This window comes from Camarhynchus parvulus, chromosome 2 (genome assembly GCF_901933205.1).
Source record: "Camarhynchus parvulus chromosome 2, STF_HiC, whole genome shotgun sequence".
In the NCBI taxonomy this organism is placed as follows: Eukaryota; Metazoa; Chordata; class Aves; order Passeriformes; family Thraupidae; genus Camarhynchus; species Camarhynchus parvulus.
This window is the reverse complement of record NC_044572.1, coordinates 52,577,610-52,603,943: the sequence shown is the minus strand read 5'-3', so window position 1 is coordinate 52,603,943 and position 26,334 is coordinate 52,577,610. Positions and strand designations below refer to the sequence as shown.

At 38.7% G+C, this 26,334-nt stretch overlaps 1 protein-coding gene across 4 annotated transcripts in view; it reads right to left on the bottom strand.

Moving 5' to 3' along the window:
* Nucleotides 1-25,827, bottom strand: part of CDK13 (cyclin dependent kinase 13) — a 47,346-nt gene extending 21,519 nt beyond the window's left edge. For all 4 annotated transcript variants that reach the window (XM_030965958.1, XM_030965977.1, XM_030965986.1 and 1 more), the window contains exons 1-5: nt 24,608-25,827; nt 14,310-14,915; nt 10,862-11,029; nt 10,454-10,593; nt 8,384-8,554 (exon numbers count right to left, since the gene is read on the bottom strand). In XM_030965958.1, the coding sequence (XP_030821818.1) occupies nt 8,384-8,554; nt 10,454-10,593; nt 10,862-11,029; nt 14,310-14,915; nt 24,608-25,800 (2,278 nt within the window). In that variant the 5' untranslated portion in view covers nt 25,801-25,827. The remainder of the gene's footprint in view (nt 1-8,383; nt 8,555-10,453; nt 10,594-10,861; nt 11,030-14,309; nt 14,916-24,607) is intronic.
* Between the last annotated feature and the right edge of the window lie 507 nt (nt 25,828-26,334).

Genomic DNA, 26,334 nt, shown 5'->3' with positions numbered 1-26,334 from the left:
CTACAAAAACAAAGGAAAAGGGTAGGAGAAACAGACAGAAAAACTGATTTAACAGCAGTCCAAATAATTGCTGTTGCCTACTTTTTGAAATCAGAAGCATTTTTCATACAACTACTTAGATTTTCTGCAGTATTTATAGCTATCTCATGTCCAATGAAATATAGTACTTTAAAAAGTTTTAATAAATTGCTGTTTGATATAAACGGTTATACTAGTCAAACATTTGTGAAAAGAAAAATAATGTTACCACATGGTGCTTTAGTCTAGATAAACATGTGCTCTCCCTATAGCTCTCAATCTCCATCCATTTTATTTCAAGAAAAATTAACTGTGTTAACATTTCCTATGAAAAGTTTGGAGAGGAAATCTAGAAACAAAATATGTACAAGCATTATTGTGCCTTACTGTTCATCTGTCATGACTCAGTGATTAAATTTTTTAAAGATTTCCATGCAACTGGGTCAGAAATAAGCTGGCCCTTCTCAAACTAGAAATACCTGTAAGACAGGATAAAATGAGAAAGCAAAACTAACCTACTAGTAACAGCAGCTCTGCAAAGACAGACTTCATATTTTAAGTTGCCACATACATATATTCAGCACAAGAGAATCCGGTCTTATCTCACATTGGCCTGTATAATTCTACCACTAAAACCATTAAAGCCAAGGAAGGCTCTTCGATATGTATAAGCACTCTTCAAGAGGAAAAGTGTTGAGTGACTCAGAAGTAGCAATAACCAATCTCCAATACAACCACTCCCAGTACAATCTACGTTTTAGTACTTCATTCCTTCCCTTCTTCACCCTGGGACACACAGAACAGTGCAGCTCCTGCAGAGTGAAGTAAGCAATGCAGAAACCAGATTCAAGTGGGTCTGTCTACCTTGCATTTCCAAAACCTCCTTAAGTAAATCTTCCACTACAAATAGTTTCTACCCAACAAGAACTCATTACACGTTCTTGTTCCTAAAAAAGTTTAAACTCAGAAACTAGTGAAAGTCTTGGAGCAATAATGAGAACTCAGCTTGATAGAAGCAGTACACATACACAGCCGCATTCTAATGAACTGACTCCTTTTCTTGTTTAGCAGCTGAAAAGGGAAAAAAGAATGCTAGGTCCCATCTGCTATTGAGGAAGAAGATTACTCATACACTAAGGGTTAAACTTGTAACAATGATTAGCATATATTAGCTAAAGCACAGGCCATTGCATACCTCGTTGTTTTTGACTTAAGTCTTTTTGTCCTGTTGCATATTATACAGAGAAAGAAAAAAAAAACTCATTATAAAATACCCCTGCAGAGGGGGTGAAACAGGAGGTGAATCAAGCAGGTGCAACACAATCCCACTCACTTCACAAGGAGAGAGGGAAGTATTAAAGTCTATAAAAGTATAGAAAGTCTGCTGTGTCACTATTTGCATAATTGAGTTCACCAATCCAGTTCACCAGTTTAACATGGAAAAGCACAGAGGCTCCTAATCTTGGTATTTTCAAATTAGATAGCTGGCAATCTGCTGTTAGACCTACTTCATCAGTGACTGAAGTATGAGCCATGACATATTTTTAAATGCCTCAAAACAAAACACCTGATATTAGTACTGCAATATAAGAAAAACCTAGATATGCCTTTCAGAGGATGTTGGCACAACAAAACTGAATGAACACCAGTGAATCTTGGTACTTTCTTGCTCTGGAGTATAAGGGAAAGTTAACTCTGCCCTGGCAGCTGGCTGCATGTGTGTATATGACAAGGAGAAAGATTGACTGTAGAACTGTTTAGTGAGACCAGCTAAACAGAGACCTCTTGTTTATATGCAAAGCAGAATCCATGCCTTGAGCAATTTCCTGCTCTGTCACTAACTCCCAGGATTTTTTCACTGCTATTTATGCACTATAACCAGCAATCACAATTGGTACCCTCATGCAAGAAAGACAGTTGACAATAGAGAAGATTCATAAACAAAGTAGAGTAGTACCTGGGAGGTGACACCTGATTATTTACATTCTCTGCAATTCTTATTAGAAAACATATATTAAAACAGGATAAATGCTACATATTCCTTCCTTATGAGATCAAGAGCAAATGTAGAGATTCATTACACTTGTGCATTCTTGCCTATTTCCTAACTACATGTTATTAAAATTTGTTTTAAAAATAAAAACTGGTAAAATCTTCATTTGTATGAGAAAATATGAAAATAAGTCTATCAACCTTGGCAATCTTACCATTCAAGACTGATTTTCAGTATTACCCAAGCTATCAAGCAAACTGAAGTGGAACTCCCGTTAATTTATTCCTAGACAAACATGGTGCCCTTTTCTGACGGAGATCTGTAGTTTCTGCCAACAAAATCCTTACATTATTCCACCTGTTAATTTCAAATTTTCATCACTTTTCATCACACTGGGGGATTTGATCCTCCATAAAAGGGAAAGCAGCTAGTCCTTCAGGAAGAAGAAAACAGTCATGGAAGACACCACAAATGAACTATGCACAGGCAGAAGTCTGCTTACTACAGCTTAGTCTGAGTACAAGTTCACAACATACTTTAGTTCTATCAAAACAAATGCCACACAAATATCCATTTCTCAAAAAAGGAAAACATAGCAGAAAAAAAAATAATAATTACTTCTTTTATGAGGGCAAAACATTTTGTAACTTGGAGGTTACATTTTAAAATGATAGTTTGCTTGATGCTAGCTTTGCCCAGTTCTCATTTTGGGAAACAGTGCCATAAAAACACCTAAAGCACTCTCACAGGAAAGTGCATGCAATTCAAATGAACTCAGAATTACTTACTTGACTTTAAAGCTCCTCATCTTACTGCTGTTGTGCTAAAGACCTGCACTTCCCACCTGTGGGGTGGAAGAAAGCCTAGTCCATTTCCACACACTGCAACAAAGCACTAACAGAAGGGTTGTGTCCGGGGTGGCCCATCTTTCACTAGCACCATGAAGTTCATCTACTCTCCTTCATCTACTGAGATAATCAGAAACCCTAACATCACTACATGTTGACAGAGCAGCTCTGTCAGCATCTCTATTTCTGAATACGGGATAAGAGAGAGTAGCTGAATCTATTAAGGAGGTACACAATAAATAAAGGAGATACACATGGATGAAAATAATCCTCACCTTACTCCTTTTGATTGCCCTTGGAATAATGCACCTTTCTGACCATTTTGTCAGTTAAGACTGATAGGGTTCAGCAAGTGAGATATCAATTTAGACTAATTAAAGGATTAACACATCTCCTTCTCTTGGTCATATGTTTCAGTTCATGGAGATCTAACAAAAGGAGTTTCTTAACACAAAATAAGCTAGGGTATAATGCAGTAAAGGTTTGCATACAAGAAAGCTAACTCAACAAAACATGGCACTAATGATCTGTAAAAAACAGTGGATTTTCTGAGAGGCCAAAAAATACTAACAAAACATGCTTTGCGTTTTCGTGACACAGGCAGGCTCTGGATTTCTTTGGAGTATCTTCAATCACACAGATCCAACAAAACAGGACACCATTTGTTCCCAAAGATACAAGTACTTTGGACTGAGAGGGGAGGGTGGTGGTGCAGGGGAGAATGAACCAAAAGCCCCCATAGATTATGGCTTTTAAATAAGTTTTTTCCAAACATAATTCGGAGGAAAGGTGTTCAGTGTTTCTCAAAATATCTAATTAGATAGAGATCTGAGGACCCAGGAGAACAGAAAGGTCTTATTACATGCAAATTTAAATTCAATCCTAGTAAAAATGCATTACAATAGTATCTTGAAATACAGAAACGCTTTAAAGAAACTCCAGTATCCCTGCCCAGTTCAATGCATAGTACATACAATGCTGAGTTGTGAAATATGTTTTCAACATTTGTTCTGTACTCCATTTTCAAAATGAAACTCCAGCAGATTTTAATTCTGCTACTAAGCCTCCTTCAGCTTCTTCTATGCAATACATAGATTATTCTTACTGTTGACTGATTAAATAAAATAGTAAATGTAATCTTATTATATTTCCTTAGCACTTCTCTTCCAGTTCTCATGATATACTATTCCAAGAGTTTTACGCAGGATTTTATCAACCACAACCTGAAAACTAAAGAAGAAATTTCCCACCAATTCCTTAAAGTTCCTTACGCTTAAATTCCTTAAAGTTAATTCAATAGACAATTGTCTTTTTGTTCAACTTAGGTTTTATTAATCTATTTTCTGATTGCCAGAACAACAAATATAGCCATAGCTGCTAAATTAATCCCTTAAGACTTAAGAAAACATTGCTGCTATACTACTTTTTTACATTTTCACCCAATATTAAGTTTCTACTTAATGACAGTGTTATTCTCCCCTTTCAAGTTCAACTGCATTTTCCTCTTGCATGAACTCCACAGATGTTTTGAAATATTTGTGATTTGTATCCAAGAACATACAGAAGCCCTGGGAGTAAATACTCTCCTTGTTTTATCAGATAATATAGGGAAATAAGGAAAAAGACCCCAAGCAACTAAACCAAAACCAAAAACTTAAAGCAGACAAACAAAAATCTTTGATTTAAAATTTGAGATTTTTCTCATTTTGACATGAAACAAGTTAAAAAGTCACACAATTAGGTCTGCGCTTATCCCAGACCAAAGCCCAGTACAGCACACACAAATAGGAAGCACCACTCAAGCAGTCACACTATTCCTGATAACTTAGCTCTAGCATGAAAACTATTTAGGGTAAGTTTCTATCAGCTATTTTGGGAGCAGCAAGGCAAGCTGTAGAGCATTAGAGGTTTCTGAAATTAATACCCCTGCTTTTACTCAACTTCCTCGGAAACAGACAAAACCAGCTACCATGTAACACTGAGTACATGACTGATGTCAGACTCCTTCCAAACCACAAGATTTCAGAATAAGTACTACTTGACAGCTGTGAGAAAGTAACCTGTCAGTCATATTACAACATACTGCAGAGTCAGAGTCCTCCTGTACTACAGTACTGTCAATATAAATACTAATTTCATGCCCCAAAAGTTTGCTGATTTGTACTGCAAATCAATTCAAAATTTAATCTAAAGTAAACTTAGATCTTAAAATTAATTATAGAAACACACACACAAACAGGTAATTCACACACACACACACCAAAAAAAAAAAAAACAAAAACAAAAAACAAAAACAAAACCAGAAAAAAACCCTTAAGCTGCCAAGTTTTACATCCTCCCTCAGACTAGCAAAAACACCTATCCCAGTCAAAAGGAGGAAGGGATGTCAGGCAGTACACTTACTGTGTTTACATTCACAGCAACAAAAGCTAAGTCAGGCATTTTCCATTTGTTTAGTATAAAGAGATCATGTCAATCCCATAGCTAGACTGTTGAGCACTTGCAAACACCTCCCAGCTGTTAGAGGCAACTGAGAACTGAAGAAGCATCTCAAAGTAAAAAGACATACATAAAAGTCATATAAATTATACACATACAAAGGAAAAATACCAAAACTGACAACAGCTCAAATTTAGAAAGCATTTTCTCAATAATTCATTTTATAACTGATAAGGTGGCTCAACACACGAAAGACTGAATACAACCTCAGAGTCACAAGCTCTCATCATTAAGTTTGGATGTTCACCTAACTACCTCTGAATGATAGGTAGGTGAGAAAAGCCTACATAAGTAACATATAAAATGAATACACCTTGTGGCCACACCTAACATATATGTTTTATCTATCAGGATTGTGTCTGAGTATCAAGATGTTACATTACTAATCAGTAATGCTGTTCTCCAACTTTAATATCAAGCACATCTCATGTATAATGAAGATTGCAAAGTGAACAACTTCTGATCCTCAGCAGACAGACTCATGTATCACCCACTCTGCTTTGTATATACCCAATTTATACAAACAATTATCCTGCCTAAGGTGCTGACTTGCACTGATAGAGGGAAATGCACTTAGAAAATTTGTAACACACTGCTCCAATGTGTTACACTTCTTTTACGAACAGTTAGTACAGAAAGAATAAACTCAAAACTATCTATCAAAGCTGTTCATGTCTTTAAATTTATAGTCCAAGCTGGCCAAGATACAGCACAGATATAATTTCTTCCATTTTCTCTGTTGAAAACATTGAGACAGGCTTTAATATGGGGAACAAGTAATCCTCTCTCTTCTAGACTTTTGAGTGTGCCATTTAAAAACATGTAAGGCAGCTCAAAATATCAGGAAAAAGTTGTACAAGCCAAGCTATTGCTGGTTTGCAGTGCAACATTACTATCTTAAAAAGTATCCTTAAATCAAGTACTGTAAAGTGGGCCCAACACACATTATTGTCAGAAAACTGAACATACTGTATATTAAACCACTGAGATTCAACCAAAAAAAAAAAACCCACACAGCCTTAAGTGAAAAAGCAGATGAGTACTATATCAGGATATGATACACAGCCTTGGAAACAAAATTAACTTCACTCATAAGAACTAGAAAAACTGTGATAGCAAAAATGTTCTCATTCCCTATTCTTCTAAGTGGGATATCAGCTGGGTTTTCCAAGTCATATTTCAAAGCTATGGTAAACACGTATTACACATTAAGCATAAGCATGTTCATCATATAGGCAAAACACCCTGCTTTTACTCTAACTTCTGCCTGTTCTAAGATATCACTACCACTTTTCTAATGGTTCCTTGTTAAGCAGCCTACTTTTGTATTTCCAACACTTTACTGTGAAAATGACCAAACTTCCTCCCACTTGCATTCATTCCCTGCACAGACTACAATTTGGCCACAACTCAGCTATAAATCCCTATCTCACAATAAACTACTCATTAGAGAAGTACAGAATACAGTGCCTGAAAAAAAAACCCACAACTTCCTTTTTTTCACAGAGAAGTTTTAACAGCAGTCTCATTATCCTGCTAATGTTTTCAAGAAGCTATCAGAAGTTACTCAACTATCAGAAATTAATTCTATTCTAGCAGAATAGAATTCTTCTCGAGAGAAAACCCTGCCCTTGTAAATTTTCAGAAAATGTACTTGCTGTAATATGCTGTTAAAAAGGAACAAGAAATTAAATCAGAAGTAGTATCAAAAGCACAAACATAGACTTGGAAAAAAAAAACATTTGAAATTTACTATTTAATTCTAAACACAACACTAAACAGAAAGAAAGAAAATTCATTAATGAGTCATTATGTATTTAGTCAATACACAGTGTGGTCTCATTAGTCAAGTAGGTTACACCTAATTAAAACTTAGTGCAAGATTCACATACAAAGACTAAACTGGATGTTGCAGACTGTCAGGATTTTGAGTGGGGCCTGACCACTGAACCTGCACAACTCTCGAGAAATTCTTGCTAGATACCTCCCACTTTTAAGCATGTCAGTGCTGTACATGCTTCAAGGTATACTCTCCAAAGATGCTAGGAAAAAAAACCAAACGAATTCTTGCTTCATTTCCACCTTCTGAATGATCATATCACCTGATATTGTTTCAGCTGGCCATGCGGTACACACAGGATTTTCTATCTGCACTGCTGCTGCGCATGCTGTATAGAGACTCAGGGAGGGAGAGCAGGGAAGAAGGACAGGTACTACATTCCAAACACTCTAAGCCAAACTATGTAACAAATTGCCCACAGGACACTAAAATAGGTCCAAAATTATAGGTTTGTAACACTTAGACTTAAAACGAAATGCCCCCAGGGGCAAAATACCACTCTGATATCAGAAATACCAAGCAATAACACTGCATGATTTTCACTCTGTTTGCTTGAATCTCTAGACTAAGGAGGTTGAAACAATTCAAACAAGACAGACTTAAAACTGAAGGAACCAAGAGTGTAAGTGTACATGCCTTCTCTTTGGGGAAAAACACTACCACTGTACAAGTCTTGGTTTTAATATTTTTAATTTACTCTTCTTCTAGCCCACAAAACACGTGCCTAATCATCAAAAAAGTAACTGAAGAACAATTAATATAAAACCGAGGCCTAAAATTAAAAAGATCTCTTCAACATTCAACCTACTATACTCTAAATGGTGTGAGAAGGAACTAAAAAAATAAAAGGTTAAGAAAAGCTCACAATTGAGAGTTTCCTATTATTGCTGGCCACCCTAATCCATGGGTGTCAAGGACTCAAACATCTGCTCCTCCACAGCAAAACCACAATCAAGCAATATATTTTTTATCCCACAAAATATTGGCAGAAAATGTTTCTATAAGCAAAATGCAAGCTGAGTTAAATAAACAACTTCTTATAGTATTTCAATCAAAATACAAATCCCTCATCAAGCATCACAATTTGCAAACATATTTTCAATGAATCGTAACTTCAAATCCAGCATAGCAGACTATCACATTAAGAACAGGTCCAGAAAGAGCAAGCCCTGCTAGCATACATACCTTTGTCCTTCTTGAAGTCTAAAGCATCTTCTTTATCCGTCACTATTTCCTTCATGTTGATAATGCTTTGATGATTAAGTTGTCGAAGAATCTTAATCTCTCGAATAGCTGTAATTGGAAACCCTTCCTTTTCATTATCCAGTCGTACTTTCTTCAGTGCTACCATTTCCCCTAAAAAGAAATTTAAATAAAAGCCATTAAGATTAGCAACCAAATCATGGGATTTAGTATTGATTTGTATGTTTGTTGTTCAAAACCCTGATGCTTGCATCAAGCACTATGCTGAACAGAAATCAGCATCACATACAGAAGCAAAACTACAAATGAGAATTTTCAGCTACACACACTATAAGGGCTATCCTCCTTCCTCCTGCACATCTCACTCACATATCCCAGTATTCCACACCATGTCTACCAGTAAAGAGTGATTATCAGCAGCAGCTTTAGAGACAGAGACCTGTGACTGCTCTGGATTTCTTAATACTACATTACCACTGGTCAGAATGCATGTATCTAGCCAGAAATACTACACAGCTCAAGATATGAGGCAGACGACTATAAAGAGTCCTCAAATTCATCAGTATACTTTCTACAAGCACAGGTGGCACTGCCATTTTTACAGTGAGGAGATTTTCCCTAACTATTTTACTGCAGGGTTGGCTGGATCAAACTGGAGTCTACAAAATGGCAGGAGCATGATCTACTCATGATGGAGGATGTCTACAGACCATACATGCTAGTTCAATCGTTGTGTTCTTGGAAGTTTATTGCTGTGTCTGGGAAGTTTACTGACAGCCCAGGTATCTGTGTTAGCTCTAAAAAGTACTTACCCTACACTAACTTACACGATACATTCACAATAGATCATGTTCCAGCATGACACCACATCCACTTGCTCTGAAAGCCCATTACAAAGCTTCTTCTAAGGTATCTCAAAGGCCATAATGCCACTCTCCACACAGGATTTGAATCCAAAGCTAACAGATTTGCTTGCTGTATCTGTACAGACGCCTTCAATGCAGAAAGCAACAACTTCTAGGGGAGGGGAGGTTAAGAGATGACTGTGACACACAAATAACCTGAAGCTTGCCAAAAAGGCAATATGGTTACAACAGGACTAAAATGCAAATATGCAAGGAAGAGTATCTCAGGAGATCCTAACAATGATTTGCAAAGGTTCTCAAGGTAGAGGCAAAAATCTGTGACAATTCAGTTAGAACTAAAGCTGAACTGAGACAAGGACAGATAAAGAATAAAGAAGGAATTATAATCACACTGCTTATTCTTCTGGCGATCAGAAAGAAGGAACTGAGGCTGGTATGTGCTCCAGTGGGGTCCAGTTACTGCTGAAGTAGAAAATGGTCCAGCATTCAAAGCATGCACAAATAAGCCAGAAGGGTAAGCAGTCATGGAAAAAACTACTAACTAATCACAAAACAATCACACAGCATACAGCATATATAAGGAATTTGGATAATCTATTTAGAAGTGGTGACAATATTATGTATCCCAGTGGTGACTGCTCACTCATCTCAGCAATATCTTAATATGAAATTAAGAAATAATATGACTATTGTAAAGTCAGTTATATTGCAAGAATACCCCATGTGCAACTCTTCACGGCTGTGTTGCACAGAAGCAGATTCTCTTCCTACTATGAACTAGTGACTACCAGAGTACAAACAACCACGACCCAATTTTATGCATAGCTTCTTTCACAGTTACATCCCTTTACAAACTTCATTACAGTTTGCCAACCTGTCTTTAGCCTCTCTTCTCTACTAGTTCAACTTTACACAGACCATCAAAACTCAAAAACTAAGAATCAGAATTTAGGACTATTCAGCTACACTTCAGCCACAGCTTTACAGAGAAATGATTTTCCAATGCAGCAAACAATAATTTCTGATTTAGACAAATGCTAAAGTTAAAACTGAACACACCAACAACTAAAAAACTTCAAAACATAAGAGGACGGAATACCACAAATTTTACTCAATATAAAAGAAAAACCAAAACCATCCTATTCACTTAAAATTATAAAACTACATTTATCTTTTTCGAACTTACCTGTATCTTTATCTTTGGCTTTGTAAACTTGCCCATAAGTGCCTTCACCAATAATACCGATGATATCAAATTTATCCACACAGCGCTTTCCCCAGTCTATTTCTTTTTCTTTTGTTTCACCATGTCGTGGTCCACATATTCTACAAAGCAACAAATATTTGTAAGAATACAGCTAGTGTGTCTATACATTGTCTTAACTTTGAAGACACCCTCAACACTAATTGAGACATTATTAGTTAATTGTCTTATTACTATTAAGTGGCAATAAACCATGCAGTTTGAGTCAAGCCACATTAATATTAAAAATGTCAAAAAGCAGAACTCTTTCAACAAGAACATGTTTTAGAAGAAACTATTATTATTTCTACTTGCTTAATAAGCTTTTTTTAAAAAGTTTAATAAACATACTTTGGTCTTCTCTTGCTATGTAACTGAACTGCTGGTTTCTTTTCTTCAGGACTTTTGGGTACCTCAGCTCCTCCAGGCAGCTCAGGTGGAAGTGGCAAGTCTGCAAGCAGATGGCGAAGTTTCTTCCCTGTTTCTTTAACTGACTTCACTGAAAGATTTTCTCTCAAACTATTAAAAAAAACATTGTTTTGCTAATAAGTTGAAGATAGTAGAATATTAGCATAAAGGCAAAACTTATTAGAATTATTTTTCAAAAAATAATATATTCTAGACTGTCAATGCACCAACATTTGAAATCTGCTTTTAAAATTTGCAGGACTTGGATAAATGACTCAAATAGCTCTTTGGAAGATGCACAGTTAACAACCACAATTCCACAGAACTGTGAAAGCAGACTTTCCTGGTGAAAGCTGAGGTAAGATGACACAATAAGCCTTACCAGGCCAGACTTCTTCTGCCACATAAGCTTCTTTCCAAGCTTATGGCCTGGACTATTACAAATATTTAGAGCTCAGGTGCTGCCAGACATCAAAGTACAGTGGTAAAATCTGTACTCTGACTTCCCATATAAGAGAGAAGATCTGACTAACCCTAAAATTGGTCATCACAGCTAACGAGCTTCATGCTTATATTAACACTGCCAGGCATTACAAGCCTGTCCACATCACCTCATTTACAAATTGTAACTGCATGCATCTGCTGAAACACTCCAGATTCAACACATTTCTAGTGATCAGCATGCATATCAAGTGAGAAAAAAACCAGATGAAAATAATGACAATGATTTTCTGACATGGGTTACTGATATCTGACTGATTTTTAACCAATCATAATTAAATAACAGATACTGTTCATCTCTGTCTTGAGAAAAATCCCCAAACACATGCACAGCATCTTTTAACAATTACACAGTGATCTTAGAAATGCTCTTACCATTCTAATGGGGAATCATAACTGCTGCAGGATTTTTTTTCCTAAGTACCTGCCTCAATTTTACCACAACTTCTTTTAGTTTAGCTAGATTTGTTCAGCTACTGCATATCCAGTAATTTTAAAGCCATGATCATCTCTAAACTTTCTATAATTACATAATTATTTCTCTCCTATGGGACACTCACACAGTATTCACTCTTTCAATTTCCATCACTGTCACAGAGAAGGATGAATAGTACCATTTGGCAAATGCAGCTAACTTGGTAAATGTCCCCTCAAAGCATGACTTAAGTTTTATTGATACAGTTTTTCAACAACTTCTTACCTGCTTAGTTTCCTAGACAAAGCAGGAACTTCTATAAATGGAAACATATTGCCAACTCACATAATACAGAATGCATACATTTTTTCTTACTTTTCTTGCAATAAGTAGTCCTTATATATTCAAATAAAGAATTCCAGTGTATTGCATATGTCTATGCTTCTCTGTGACAACTGAACCCTTTTATGTCTTTTTACCACTTCCTAAACTGCCGCTGCCCCATTTTAAAGAAGCATCACAAGGAAGCATAGACTGCCCTCATCACAAATATAATGGTTAACATGCTATAAAGAATAAACCACCTTGGTGCAGTGCATGTAACTGTCATGGCAATAAAACACTCTTATTTTGAAAATTATATATTACTATTTCTTTCATAATTTTTCCCCAAAATTTTCAATATGCGTGAAAGCCTAACATATGAAAGGTTCTGACACGGATTTTAAAAGTGGCACATGAAAACAGAGGCAGCCAAGAGCAGCTTTTTTTTCAGGTCTGCTAAACCACACATCATTAATGACCAGGGCAATTTTCCCTTTCAGCTAACCTGCATTGCGGGGTAGCAACACTGATGTTCCCTTAGGTTGCTTATCTGTGAGTTTATGAGATTTTTACTGAAGGAACCAGACAGTTCTGCACAGCGTTGAGCTCCAACTTTCTTTGTTGACCCAATTTCCCCACAGTAACTCAGAGCCCAAGGTAAATATTTTTGCCCTCCTCCGCCATTAAAAACATTGATCTTTTTCCTTTGATGACTTAAACTTTATCATTACTTATAATTTCTGATCCAAAGTTTATAACATCCTATAGGCAAAACTAAGCAAAGCATAAAAGACATTCAATTACTTATCATTAATCTTTCTAATGCAGCTGTTTGCAAGCAGTAGGCTTTTGGTTTTGAAAGGAGAATGAGCCCCCACTTTGAAAGGAGAATGAAAGAACCACTGCTTAATTGTAGCTTAACTCCTCAGCCTAGCTAACTTAAAACAGGTAATCCATTAAAATATAACAATAATAATAATATCAGAAGCAATCATCCAGCTTCAATATGAAATCTCATTTCATGCTGTTGCAATTAATACTTCAATGCCAGTAATATTTAGTTAAACTACATACACTAGTTTTTAGTTAAAACAGTAAATCTTGCTCACAGTATCAGGATTCTCATTTACCTGGAGAGGATGGATTTGTCACAAATGTAAATGTAATCATACACGCACTACACCATTATTACATTTGCTAGAGTTTAATGCTGAAGGGCAAGAAACGATTTCTTTCTTACAACTAAAAAATAATATATAATTGTCTAATACTATGTTAGGTTGCATTTATTTCCCAAGGCTTCTATGCAGCCTTAATGTTTAACACAAACTTAAATTACGAGCAAACACAAGAGAAACATTTTCACCTCTAGCTAAAAATGTCTGTCTTACTTGTGAAGTGATTTCTTGCATACATGTGAGAGGCATGTAGCACCTTCAGCAAAACAAAACAAAACAACCCCAAAAAACCCACAAAACCACAAATCATAGCAGAGATTCTCTGTCAGGACTACAAACAGACTTATCATAGTCTAAATTCATATGACACTTGGACACAGAAATTAATTTCTTCACTACAGACCAATTTTTACACTTCAAAATTAACACAAATGGCAAGCCAAGAACCTCACTTCCATTATACATACTCAAAATAATACTGATGGTTTGAAATAAATTACACTAAAATAACACCCAACTATAAAACAATTGCCTTGCAAAGGGAAGAGAATCTTTTCTTTGAACCCCAGCTAAATAATTTTCTCATATTGCTACTGAATTCAACTTTTCCCCAGAAGTATGTATGTATATGTTCACACCAAACTTGCAATCTTGAATCCTTCAATACATCCTTTCATTCATCCCAAAGCTATTATTACTAGCAATTTTTAAAACAATTCTTTACTAGACTTTTTATAGAAAGATTCTTCTTAGACCAAACTCTTCTTTTTTCAAGAACTAAAATTATTTTTAAGATCAAATTCCTCCAGTTCACTAATAGTCACCAGTCAAACAGCTGAAGAGCAAGAACTAATTAAATAATGCATTCGCCTGACCTGGCATATAGTTTTATATTTATTTTCCAAAGGAAATAACAACAGCCATTATAAAACGGAACAAACAATCCCAAAAGCAAATCTCTGTCACAACTCACCTATCAGCTTCTTTATCTTCAGGCAGCGTGGGAGGCAAAGGCAAGGGTGGTAGTGTGGAGGTCGGTAGTGCAACAATTCGATCCTTCTCCTTGGCTACTACACTTGGTGTACTTGGTTTGCTTTTCTCTTTTACAGGGACCGGTTGCTGCTTCACAACAGTCAATTTATTCTCTTTTACTGCTGCAGGCTTTTGTTTGGTAATTTTATCTGCAATTAAATTATTTTCTGCTTTTGTTTCAGGAAGTGAGACCTTTGCTTTTGCCTTGTCATTTTTCAGATTTGCACTGCTGGTAGGAGAAGGTGTATGCTCAGTTTTGATTTTCTTCAGGTCCTTAACATTGTTCACTTGAGGTGCACTTACAGCAGCATCAGTGTTTCCCTTAGTAGGTGTTGAAGTATTGGAAGCTTTTGCACTAGCTTTGGCTGCCTCAGCAGCTCTTGCTTTTTTGTTTTTGTTCAGCTCAGCAGCCAGGCTACTCTTCAGAGTCAATGTACTAGGAGAAATACTTGAATGACGACTTCGGGATCTAGACAATCTGTGTCTGCTACGAGACCTGGAGTGCCTTGATGAATATGGACTTCTGCTTCGAGATTTTGCTGATCTCCTGTTTCAAAAAAGTAAAGATTTACCCAGGTAAAAAGAAGTCTAGCTGCTTTCCCAGCACATCTACTTTTTTGACAAATTACATTTTTTAAATCAACTATTATCACCATGCTCATAGAATAAACAGAAGTCTATGAAATAGGAAAGACCATGCATTAAAAAAAAAATTGTATAGTTAACCAATCAAGATTCTACACCCTCCTATTAGAAAACATTAGAATTCTTATATGTAGTTTCTCATCTCACAGAACTGCAAAATACAATACTTATACAAGGGCAAGAAATGTTCTGCTCTCCTCACTACTTAAGAGACATTTTTCTCCTTAAAAAAATCTTAATGTATGTAACTTGTACTAACACCTTTAGTATATACAGTACTTGAGAAAAATTCAACTGAATACATAGTCAGAATTCAACAAAATGAAATTAAAATTATGCAGGACAAGAGAAATCTAAGCAACACTGTTTTTAATTGTAGCAATGTCTGAATTTTCACTTCCATAAATATCAAAATTCATTAACTGAGAAAAAAATGGAACACTAAAGAAAAAAATTGAATACTAAAGGCTGCAATGTGGCCAACTGAAAGAGAACTTTCCTTTTCTGAAATCTAATTGTACAACTTCAAAAAGAACCAAAACAAACAACCTCCCCAGGTTCCAAGAAGCCCAAGTACCCAACATTTGTTACAGTTATTGACAAGCAAACATAACCCACAAATGGGACTATGCTATAACTGCATCTGAATGCAGGCACTAACAGAAAGAAGAAAAAAAAAAAAAAAATCAAAGCAACCACATAGCAATGTTATGAAATAAATTAAATTAAATGTAGGGGTTTTCATCCATTTTACCATACCAAGAATAACAAGGATATTCATCAGATTTACAAGTATTTTCTTGATTAAAGTTTGATGGAAATCTATTTTGCTTATCATTTGGAGGAAAAAGCATACTCAGGATTAAAAACACCCACTCTTCATCAGGTGAACAAAGAAAAAAGTATCAAGAAATAGCAAAACTAAAACTTCCTGAAGATACAAGAATTTTAGAGCTCAAAAGATAGCACACCAATGTATGGAGGTTGCTACAAGAAAAGGAAACAAAAAACCCAAACCAAACCAACAAAAAAACAAACCAAAAGAATGCCAACTACAATCCCTATGATCAGGACTACACATCCCACACCAAATTTAATTTTACTGACAATTAAATCAATTCAGTTTTAATTATTAACACACGAAATTACATCACAATGCTTCAACTAAACAAATATTTAATCTAGTACAATAACGTTTCTTTTGTGTGCAATATTGACTAATTTCTAAATTTATACTCTCTTCCTTTTATAATGCAGGAACTCTTACCCAAGAAAAAGTCACTCAGATAAATCAAAAAGTGACTGAAACAATGTGTATGCACACTATATAGTATAGCACAAGCTTCAAAATTCTACAGGTGAAATTGATCCAAATGGCTAGAGACTCACGAAAGAAAAAAAAAATCAAATCCCAGATGAAGATAACTTGGAAATTAGCACAGTTCAATTATACACCAGGAATCAGGTTTTATAGGATTTTCTGGCACAGCAGCGTAACAAAAACAGATAGCAATAATAATAATAATAATAATAATCCTAAAAGTTTTTTTACACTTTAATTGAAAAAAGCCTCACAGTTCTCTTCTAACAATTTTCAACCAAAATCTAATGTTTGGTTTACTCAGTAAAGAGATATTAATGTTAATGTCTAATAAACACCAAATAAAATCATAATACTGGGCAAAAAAATTCCACTGAAAACTCTTCCTTCATTACGAATCCTGCTGCTGAAGTAATTTTTCTCATTACTTTTAAGATCTAAGTGCTAAATCCCACAGAATATACAAAGTTCCATTATACAGAGTTAAAACAATGTAGCAGGAAGAAAAAGGGTCTAAAAAATACACACACTTCAAATGCTATACCAGAGCTCTCTTCACACTGCTGTCTCACTTTTGGAGAGGAATTACTGTAGATCTCAAACAGAGGTGTTACTGCTGGAGATCTGCACCCGCCCTAGAATCAGTATCATTGCGTTTCTCCAGCATCAAGCACAAGCTAAGAGTCCCCGTTAGTCCTAAACTGACTTCTATAAATGGTGCATCATTTGCAAGGATGTCACTGACCTGTCTTGGAAAAAAGTTTCCTTGCACATCTTGTTTATAAATCAGCTATTTCAGACTGACTCTCTCCAATTACCTGTAGAACATAACCTCCATCCCAAGTACATCACTGCAACCTGTACTAGATTTAAAACATGCCCTAAAGGTCTCAAAATGAGCCCTACTTCTTTCGTAAGGATGATGTGGGGTTTCTTGTTCATTTTGATTGATACCTAACAAAGAAAGTAATCATGTAAACTAACAAATACAGAAGTAACTTCACATGCACTAGAAAAGAGAAGTAGCAGCCTAAAACAGCACAGTTGATGAGATACCGTGCCTGATTCTAAGACTGGTTCTGTTCCACTTTGGCACCAAAAAAACTAGGTTTGTTTAGCTCACTACTAAGGATAAAATGAAAAAAAAATCTGTTCAAATCAAGGACAACTAATTTCATCATCTGATTCAGCCACCATAACTCAGTGAGGAAGTGGCAGTTTTGAAAACCTAGGGCAAAAACAACCTACATTTTTGTACTTCAAAAGCAAGTAAGAATTGACAGTGGATTGATGTTTGTACTCTACCAATATTAGCCAAGAGAGTTTGGGCCATGGACATGAATTTGTGCAGGCTCAGCTGAAAAACAAACCAAACCCAACCATCATCCATCATGAGTTTCACACTCTACATGACAACTGTACAACTTTTCCATGTCAGAACTGCATTCATGCAGGAGACAGCAGATGTGCATGCACACAAATAGTTAAGTTTCAGTCCCAGTACCTCTTACAGCCCTTAATAGTGGATCAAAATGATAGCAGTCTAGTTATGAAATACGTTGACTGATTATAACAGTGCTTATAACACTGCACTGGTTTAAATTTTCCAAAAACTTTTCATTATTTATGTCAGAAAAACTATTATATTACCTATATATAGCACCTTTAGCAGCCCAAAAACCTTAGCAAGAACCCCTTGCTGTACCTGAACCACTGAGGTAGACCCTAGAGAATACAGCAAAAGCATTAATTATTAATGCAAAAGCATTTTCAACCAAACTGACAAATCCTGAATTTTAAATAAAAAGCGTATTTGTCAAAGTGATAGTTATTCAAGTTACAATAACACCTGCTGTTTTCATAAGCTTAATAGTCTTTCTAAACACTCAACTATCACTTTCTTTCATCTGTGTAGTTCAGAAGTCCCAAAAGACTAAACAAGTTATGTACAAGCTTTCACCTATAAAAATGTGACCAAAAATATGGACACATTTACAAGCTTTTCCTCAAAAGCTTATACAGCACTCAGAGTGGAAAAATATTGCCTAATACATAACAAAACCAGCCAGCTCACTCTGTTCAGACCTAACATTTGACATAAAAGATGAAGTCACAGTAGCATAGAAATGCACTCACACAACAGCCAGTGTCTGCCAGTTAATGGGACACTGACTACCTAGTGAGACCCTGAAAATACACCAGGAGAGACATCTGAAGTACAGTCTAAATCTTCCAGCAGGTCTCTATTAAATGTGTGTGCATGCATACACATACATGTAAAATGCCTTATCCAACGTTTGACACCAACTGATTCAGATGTAGTCAGCAGCCTGTTTTTAACACAGTAAAAAGAAACAAAAGAACGATGGCTGCAACTGCACAGACCTGCAATGCAAAAATCAAATACATTGAACAATGCAATTCAAATTTCTCTTCCTGAAGTAAGGAGAGATCAGGAAGCTTACTAAACCTAAAGGCCACATTTCACTCTCTTAAACTGAAGCACCAGCATGTGCTGTTAACAGACAAGGGGAGAGGTTAATAAGAAGCCTAAGTTAATAAGAAGGTAACTTTCCTTTGATGCTTCTCCCTGTTTGCACCCACAAGTTCTGCCCCATTTTAGAGTACCTTTGCCACTTAAGCCATTAATAGTTTTCTTTCAGCATCTTGAATTCACTTCACACAAGTGTAGATCCCTACAGAGAGGATAACTGCCACACTTCATGACACTTGTAAAATCCTTTCTGAGCCATATACAGATGTCAGTGTGTTTTTAGATATGAAGCGTGATGACAAGAAGAAAATAGAAAACTGATGTGCCTGGAGACTGTAAGTTCGCACAACTAGACTAGCCGCAAAGGGACATGAAAGAAATTACATTTTAGCTATAGCTATAAAATAAAAGGCAAAACAAACAAACAAGCAAAACCATTAAGATATTCTCTACAAACCATATAGGAGAAAAGACATATTTAAAGAAAGCCATAGAGGAAGAAAGCACTAGTGAGGAAGCCACCCTGAAACCAAAACTCCACTTTTCAGGCCAAGAAAAATAGTGCCCTCAAAGATGAAAGGGAAAAAAAGCAAGTTGGTTTAGCTATCACGGTTCTGTCTTTCAATTTTTTGGTTTTGCCTAGTACCCAACATTTCATAAAACAAACAGGTACTCATTGTTTCGCTGCTTCATACAATGTACTTAGTCACTTTAGAAAAAACTACTTAAGAAATCAAAACGTTTCGAATTACAGGTTTCAAAACTATTATAATGTTTCTCCGTCCTGATAAGCAACATTTTATTGCACTTCACTGGATCACAAATAAATTCACTGATTAATTTAACAAAGAAAAAAAGTCTACTGATATAATACCACTTACGTTCTCAAGCAGAAAATGAAAGAATTCCAAATAGTAGCTTAGAGTACTATCTTTTACTGTCTTGATATTTAACACCCAAGAGGAAATAAAACTGTTACCTACGTCAGATTTCCAGGAATACATTTCATTCATTCAGTTTACATGGTTTTTCTTGCCAGGCTACATTTTTAGGTGTTTCTTTCTGTCCCCTTTCAGTACCCCCTCAATACAAAAAAAAGTTACATTTTATTGATAAATCCGTACAATCATGTCTTATCTTCTCATGTTTCTAAACTTGAAAACCTCTTTTCTTCTTAACTGCTTTAAGAGCAAGCTTAATCCATCATGCTGGTGGCCAGCTACATGTTACCTAAGTGCAAACAATTTTGTAAGGGTCTGTGAGCTGAACAAGGGAACTAACTTTGTCAGTAACTTTTAACAATGCGTAACACAAAGGGATTTATGAGAATACAAAGGCAAAACGAAGAAATCTAACAGTCCAAAGGAGGTTAAAACAACTACTGTAGCCCAGCTCTTTCTTTAACCCACAGGTAATGCTGGACTACTGACTAAGCACTGCCATCCTTCCCTGCACAGCAAGTAAATTTAGGTCTCTCTTCTCAAACACAATCAACTGGCTTCACAACAGACCTTCCAAGACATTTACAGCCCCTTGGTAACATAAACCACCTCGACAAAACACTTTAGCTTATACTATTAGCTTTTCCATGTTGGTCTAGCAGGCAAACATATAGTTCATTTCTTTAAGCCATTACAGTAATAGTATTCTTTCACTTGATACCTTATTTATTAATTTTATTTTCTCTAGCCCCTAATTCAAGGTTACATTCTATGCAGCTCTGCAACCAACATCCTACTCAGCTGCTTTGTACATGAAGACTACATAATCTGCCTTACTGATTCAAACTAAACGTAAGTCTTTAAAAGGTCCTCTAATACATACTGGAAAACTCTGAGCTAGGCTTTTATTTGTTTCTTGAACCTGCTTTAAACCCCTCTATTATCATATGAGAACTTGGTCTACAAAGAAATCAACCAGCAAAAGGTCAAGTCAACTCAAAATCTGTGTTTGAACACATTTGAAGTTAATTTTTTCAAATTAATTTTTTTTTTCAATTAAGGAAAGAAGCAGCAGCAACAAGGAAAAAGGAAAGGCACATGGGCAAAAGGCAAAGGCAGCAACGCGCACTGGAAAAATTAGCTACTCAAAACAGTGAAAACCTAAAGTGGTCCATTTTAAATTCTGCAAAATACAGTTTTACTAACCAAAATGAGAGAGCTTTAAATCATATTAAAAAAAAAATCTATCTTTACTAATCAAGGGCGGGTGGGGGGGATCAAACTCTCTCTTAATCCTTTAAATTCAAAAGTAGTAGAATTACTGGAATTAAAGTCATTTTCCTATCAGTGTATGGCACCACAGCTTCTCCATTTACTAGCTGAATACGTATTTTACTGTTTTCCCTACACTTGTGATTTTGCACATAAATGACCCGTATTCTGCAGAGCCTCACTACTACAGACTAGCCAGCAATATAGACTGAGATTACTCTAGTACGAAAATAAAAATAAATCTTGTATCTTTTCTATAAGCAACATCTATGCACATACTAGCACTATCTAGTAGTGCCCCACCCACTTACTTTTATCTAAGCAGATGGGTCGGTGTATCCAAATTTGGAAAAATGCAATTACTCGTCTATACTGCTAACTGATTTAAATTTGTGATCACATAACATATGACCAGACTCAAGTTACAAAAAAGTTCTCTGGAAACTAGTTTAGCATGAAATTGTAGGAAGCAAGAGACTGTGTCTACTTCTTTTGTCAACCATGGGGTTTGGTTGAGATTTTTTTATGTAATCCAGTCATCTTACCAGTAGAGAAATAAATACCTCATACTTTTGGAAAAATTTCCATTTTGAAAATATGCATATGTGCTACTTTAGAACTGTTCTCTTACCCCATCCACAAGAAAATAAGAGTAATACAAATCCACCAGCAGCAAGTAAAGAAGTTTTGTCCAACAAGTGAATATAGCTCAATCAGTTTATCCAAAACACAAATTTTCCCTGCTATTATAATGGAAAAAGTAATTAGTCTATCATTTAAAGAGTAATCACCAAGTATGGAACACATATCCAGTGTCTCTGCCTCTCCTTAGAACCCACAGCCAAACAACATCACCTAAAACCAGCTAAGTCAGTACTGCAATTCAAACCTCACAACAACAATGCACTGTTGCTGCTTCAAACTAGCAAAGCTGACTTCACTTGTTTCCTTTCAGCTTTTTACTAGAAGTTTCTCCCTAAGCAGCTCAGACACCTAGATTAAAAAAATCACCATTAAACACACAGGCTTTCCAAGACGCTAGAACTGCTTTGTAATAATTTTCTACATACCAAAATAACGGGGTAATTTACATAACATTAGAGAAGACACATAGATGAGATATAAAATGAAAAGAGCATAAAGACTTGCAGGCTGAAATACTGAGTCACATAAAAAGTCCCTGCTGTCTGGACATCATTACAGCTGGATACAAGCCCAGAATTAAGCCTTTAAGTCATCCAGATGAAGAACACAGGTGCTGTAAGAAGGCATTGCCTTCACGAAACTGTAATATTCTATCAAGTCTAAAGCCACTCTATCATTATCAAACAGGACAGCAAAATGTTCAGCATTTTGGTTGTAGTACTACAGAGTCAAGCAAAAAGTGATTATGACATAGTTTTGAATGGTTAAAATAAAAGTATAAACCCCTACCTTTCTATTTCCCCGCTGCCATTGCAATATACATTATGATCAATAGCTGTATGGAAGGAAAAAACCACTGGCTTTCATTTCTCCACAACAGGTAAACATTATCAACAATTTATCTTCACACTTTAAGGTCTCTTTTGTTTTCTATGAAAGTGACATTTTTGCAATGAATGCCCCATTAGGACATACCTTTCTACATATAGAAACCTCTCCTTTTCTCTCAGCCATTCCAATTCCTCTCCTGAACACCTGACAGTCTGCATTTGTCTGCAAGCAGTTAAAAACTGAACACAAATTACAATTCAACGGGAGGGAGGAAGAAAAGTGAGAAGTCACAAAGCTAACTTCTAGAAACAGATCTGCAGGCTCAAGAAAGCCTTATGCACTGCAGAGCGAATACCAAAATCAGGAGACTCAAACTGTGCTTCAAATCACAGGCTCACTACCAACAGGAAAAGAACACTCCTACAAAACTCTACTACAGCCCATTTAGTCAGTGCATACAGAGCCCTGAACTTAACTGGGCTGTCAATCTGGCTATTCCTAAATGCAAACCTCAAATGCATAATTCCATGCATCATTATTAGCTTTCTTATTCCAGGATATAAGCAACTACAGAAAATAATCTGATTCCTAGGGCATTTAAATCAAGCTATGCGCATAATATTGCTGTTATGCTATTAGGCAAATAATTTTGAAAGTGTATTTTAACCACTTGTAAGAGAATCTCACAGAAGAACAAAATGTTTTCAGAGCAATTACAGTGTTTTCTTCTTGGAACACCCTACTGCTTACAAAATTATTCCATACAACCACACCTTTAGACAATCACGATTCTTATCCCACAGTGCTGGCTCTATCTCTCTGAACAAAGTAGGACACAGCTTTGTTACTTTGCTCTTTAAACAGCATTTAATGCACATCCAGGACAGCAGACTCTACCAAGAGCCCAATGAAACACGGAACAGCTTTATCATGTTCCCTGGATACCCCACAGGACACCCCAAATGGTGATCAACACAAGTGCTTATTCAAAACATTAGAGAACAGTCCTCAGACAAACCACCAGGTAATGCCTTGTAAACAAAATTCTTGCCAGTGCAACAACACACTGCTGGATACCTTTAAAACTAAAATCCAGACATGAATTTAAGCAGCTCTACAAACAACAAGGCAATAGTAAGATTCCAATACAGGAAATAAAAATCTTCAGTTATAAACACATACTAAGCAAATACTTTTAAATTTCAGGTGTACTTTTTTGCAGGTTAAAATATTCTGAAGAGCTTTAATTCCACAAAATGGTTTGCATCTGATGAGAAAGATACAGCCCACACTTCCTCTCCACATAAAATTCAAAATCTCATGCAATGCTGACCTTTACATCCTGAGTTCCTACTAATACTGAAGAAAAATTACCTGCAAGCATGCATTAATTATATACACATGCATAACCTTAGCAGATAAACAGCTTATGTTTTTTATAGCTTATGTAAAGTACAAGACAATTTATCAAAACATGAGACTGACTCAATTTTCCAGCAAAACAGAAATCCCAAGTCCTTCTACAGACCTCTAAAAAGAGCAAGAAAACACTTGTAAACACATATTGCCTGTCGGCTGGTTTTCTCTTTGGATTAGCAGAAATTAAACCAAATCCAAATATATTCGAGATGCATTCTACTTTACCCAAGAACAGAATACATAAAAATGTACCAGGACGTCTGTACTTCCTAAGCAAAGATTTAAAAATCAAAATTGGTCTTTTAGAAAACCTGTCCTCAAAGGAGCATCTTCTTTCAGTCACTCTCATTTGAAAACGTTCTCATACCTTTTAGCATTTAAAAGCCTTTTTCCAGCCAGGTGGTCTCCCACGGAGAGAAACTAGCCACGAAGCGTTACAGGCACTCGGGTCTCCCTTTCTCCCCGAGAGACAGGACAGGAAGATCTTTGTACTTCTCCCTCTCCCCTGCCCCTCACCCCAGCTTTCTGGTAGCAAAAGGACAAGAGAGAGGGATTGCTGCTGGATGCAAACCTCTCTGCCCTCTCCTGCATTCCTGCCCCAGTCATTACTCCCCTCCTCCACACAGCGGGCCCCCAACCCATCCCGCCTTCGCCCCCGCGCCCGGACTTACCGGATAACGGGGCTGTAGGGGCTTCGCGACCGGCGCCAGCTGCTGTAGGGGCTGGGCGACACATCCCCGCCGCGCTCGTACGAGCTGTGCCGGCTGTAGCTGGGGGATCGGCGTCGGCTGTAGGGGCTGAGTGGCGAGCGGGTGCCCACGGGGCTGAGCGACTTGCGGCTGCGCTGGCTCTGCGAGGAGCGGTGCAGAGGAGGGCTGTCATCCCGGCCGGGGCTGGGCGACGAGCGCTGCCGCCGGTACGCCTTGGGCTCGAGCTTGTCGTCCCGGTAAGCTTTCGGAGGGTCCTTGTACGCCGAGGGTGGCTCTTTAGTCGCTTTAGTCCGGCTCCGGTGCGATTTGCTCTCCCGGTCTTTCCTGCTGCTGCTGGGCGAGGGGAGGGAGCCCTTTCTGCGGCTGTCGCTGCCACCGCCGCTGCTGCTCTTGAGTCCCTCTCGGTCTTGGCTCCCGGTGTGGTTGTGGCGGCTGCGGGATTTGGAGGACGAGGAAGGCTCGGATGCCCCGCGGCCCAGTGCCGCCGTCCCCTCCTGCTGCGTCTTTTCCTCTCCTCGCCGGCGATGTTCTCGGTGCCGCTCCTTGGAGCGCCCGCTGCTGCCGCGGTGCTCCCGACGGGACCGGCCGCTTCGCTCCGCCTCGCCCCGCTGCCGCTGGGTCCCACCGCCCGAGGAGGAGCCCGGGCTGCCCCCGCCGCTGCCCCCGCCGGCTGCGCCGCTGCCCAACAGTCCCTCGGACTGGGAGCTCACGTCGTCGTATTCCTCCACCAGAGTGCTCAACCCGCCGCTACCGCGCCGCTTCTCCGCTTCCTGGGTGCCGCCGCCGCCGCCGCCGCGGCCCCGCCGCCGCTTGTGCCGGGAGCCTGAGCGCCGCTTGCCTCGCGGCCGCTTCCGCTCCCCGCCGTCCCCGCAACAGGAGGAGGCGCCGGTGGCCGCCAGGAAGAGCAGGGATTGTGGCGGCAGCGGCGGCTGCAGCAGCGGAGGCTGCAGAAGCGGCGGCTGCAGCAACGGGAACAGCAGCGGGTGCGGGGCCGGCGGCGGCGGCTGCGGCTGGACCGCGAAGCGCTTCCGTCTCCGGTGGTGCAGCCGCTTCTTGTCGGCCGCCGCCTCCACCGCCGTGCTGCCGCCACCGCCGCTGCCCCAGCCCCGGCTGCCCCCGCTCCCGCCGGCCGCCGCGTCCGAGGTGCTCGGCATCGAGCTCGCTCACGGCCGAGGGCGCGGCCCAGGGAACCCGCCGCCACCGTCGCGCTCAGGGCGCCATGGGGACCCGGCGGCGCCGCGCACACGTACCGGGACGGACACCCGCGGGCCGCGCCGAGGCCTCGCTCGCTCCCGCACCGCCCGCCTCACATGGGGCCGCACCAATACATACGGGGTCGGGTTGAGGTCGGGGCTGGGCGCGCTGCCCGATGCGGCGGCGGCGGATCGGCAGCGTCCCACAGGCCGGCACGGCCTCTCCCGCAAAACGGAAGTGTCTCCTGGCGGCGGCGACTACTTCATTCTGGGCCGCGGGCGCCGCCGCGCAGGGACACGGGCCCAGGGCGCGGGCCTCCTCCACTTCTTCCCTCAGCCGCTCCCGGCAGGGCGGCTGGGTCAGGCCAGGCCGGGCCGCCTCCGGGCGAAGTATCCGGGGCCCTCCGCGGCTCCGATCCTGGTTCTCCTGCCCGGCGGGTTCGCACGTGTCGGGGCCGCTCCCGCGCCGCCGGTGCCCAGGAGCGCTGTCGCGGC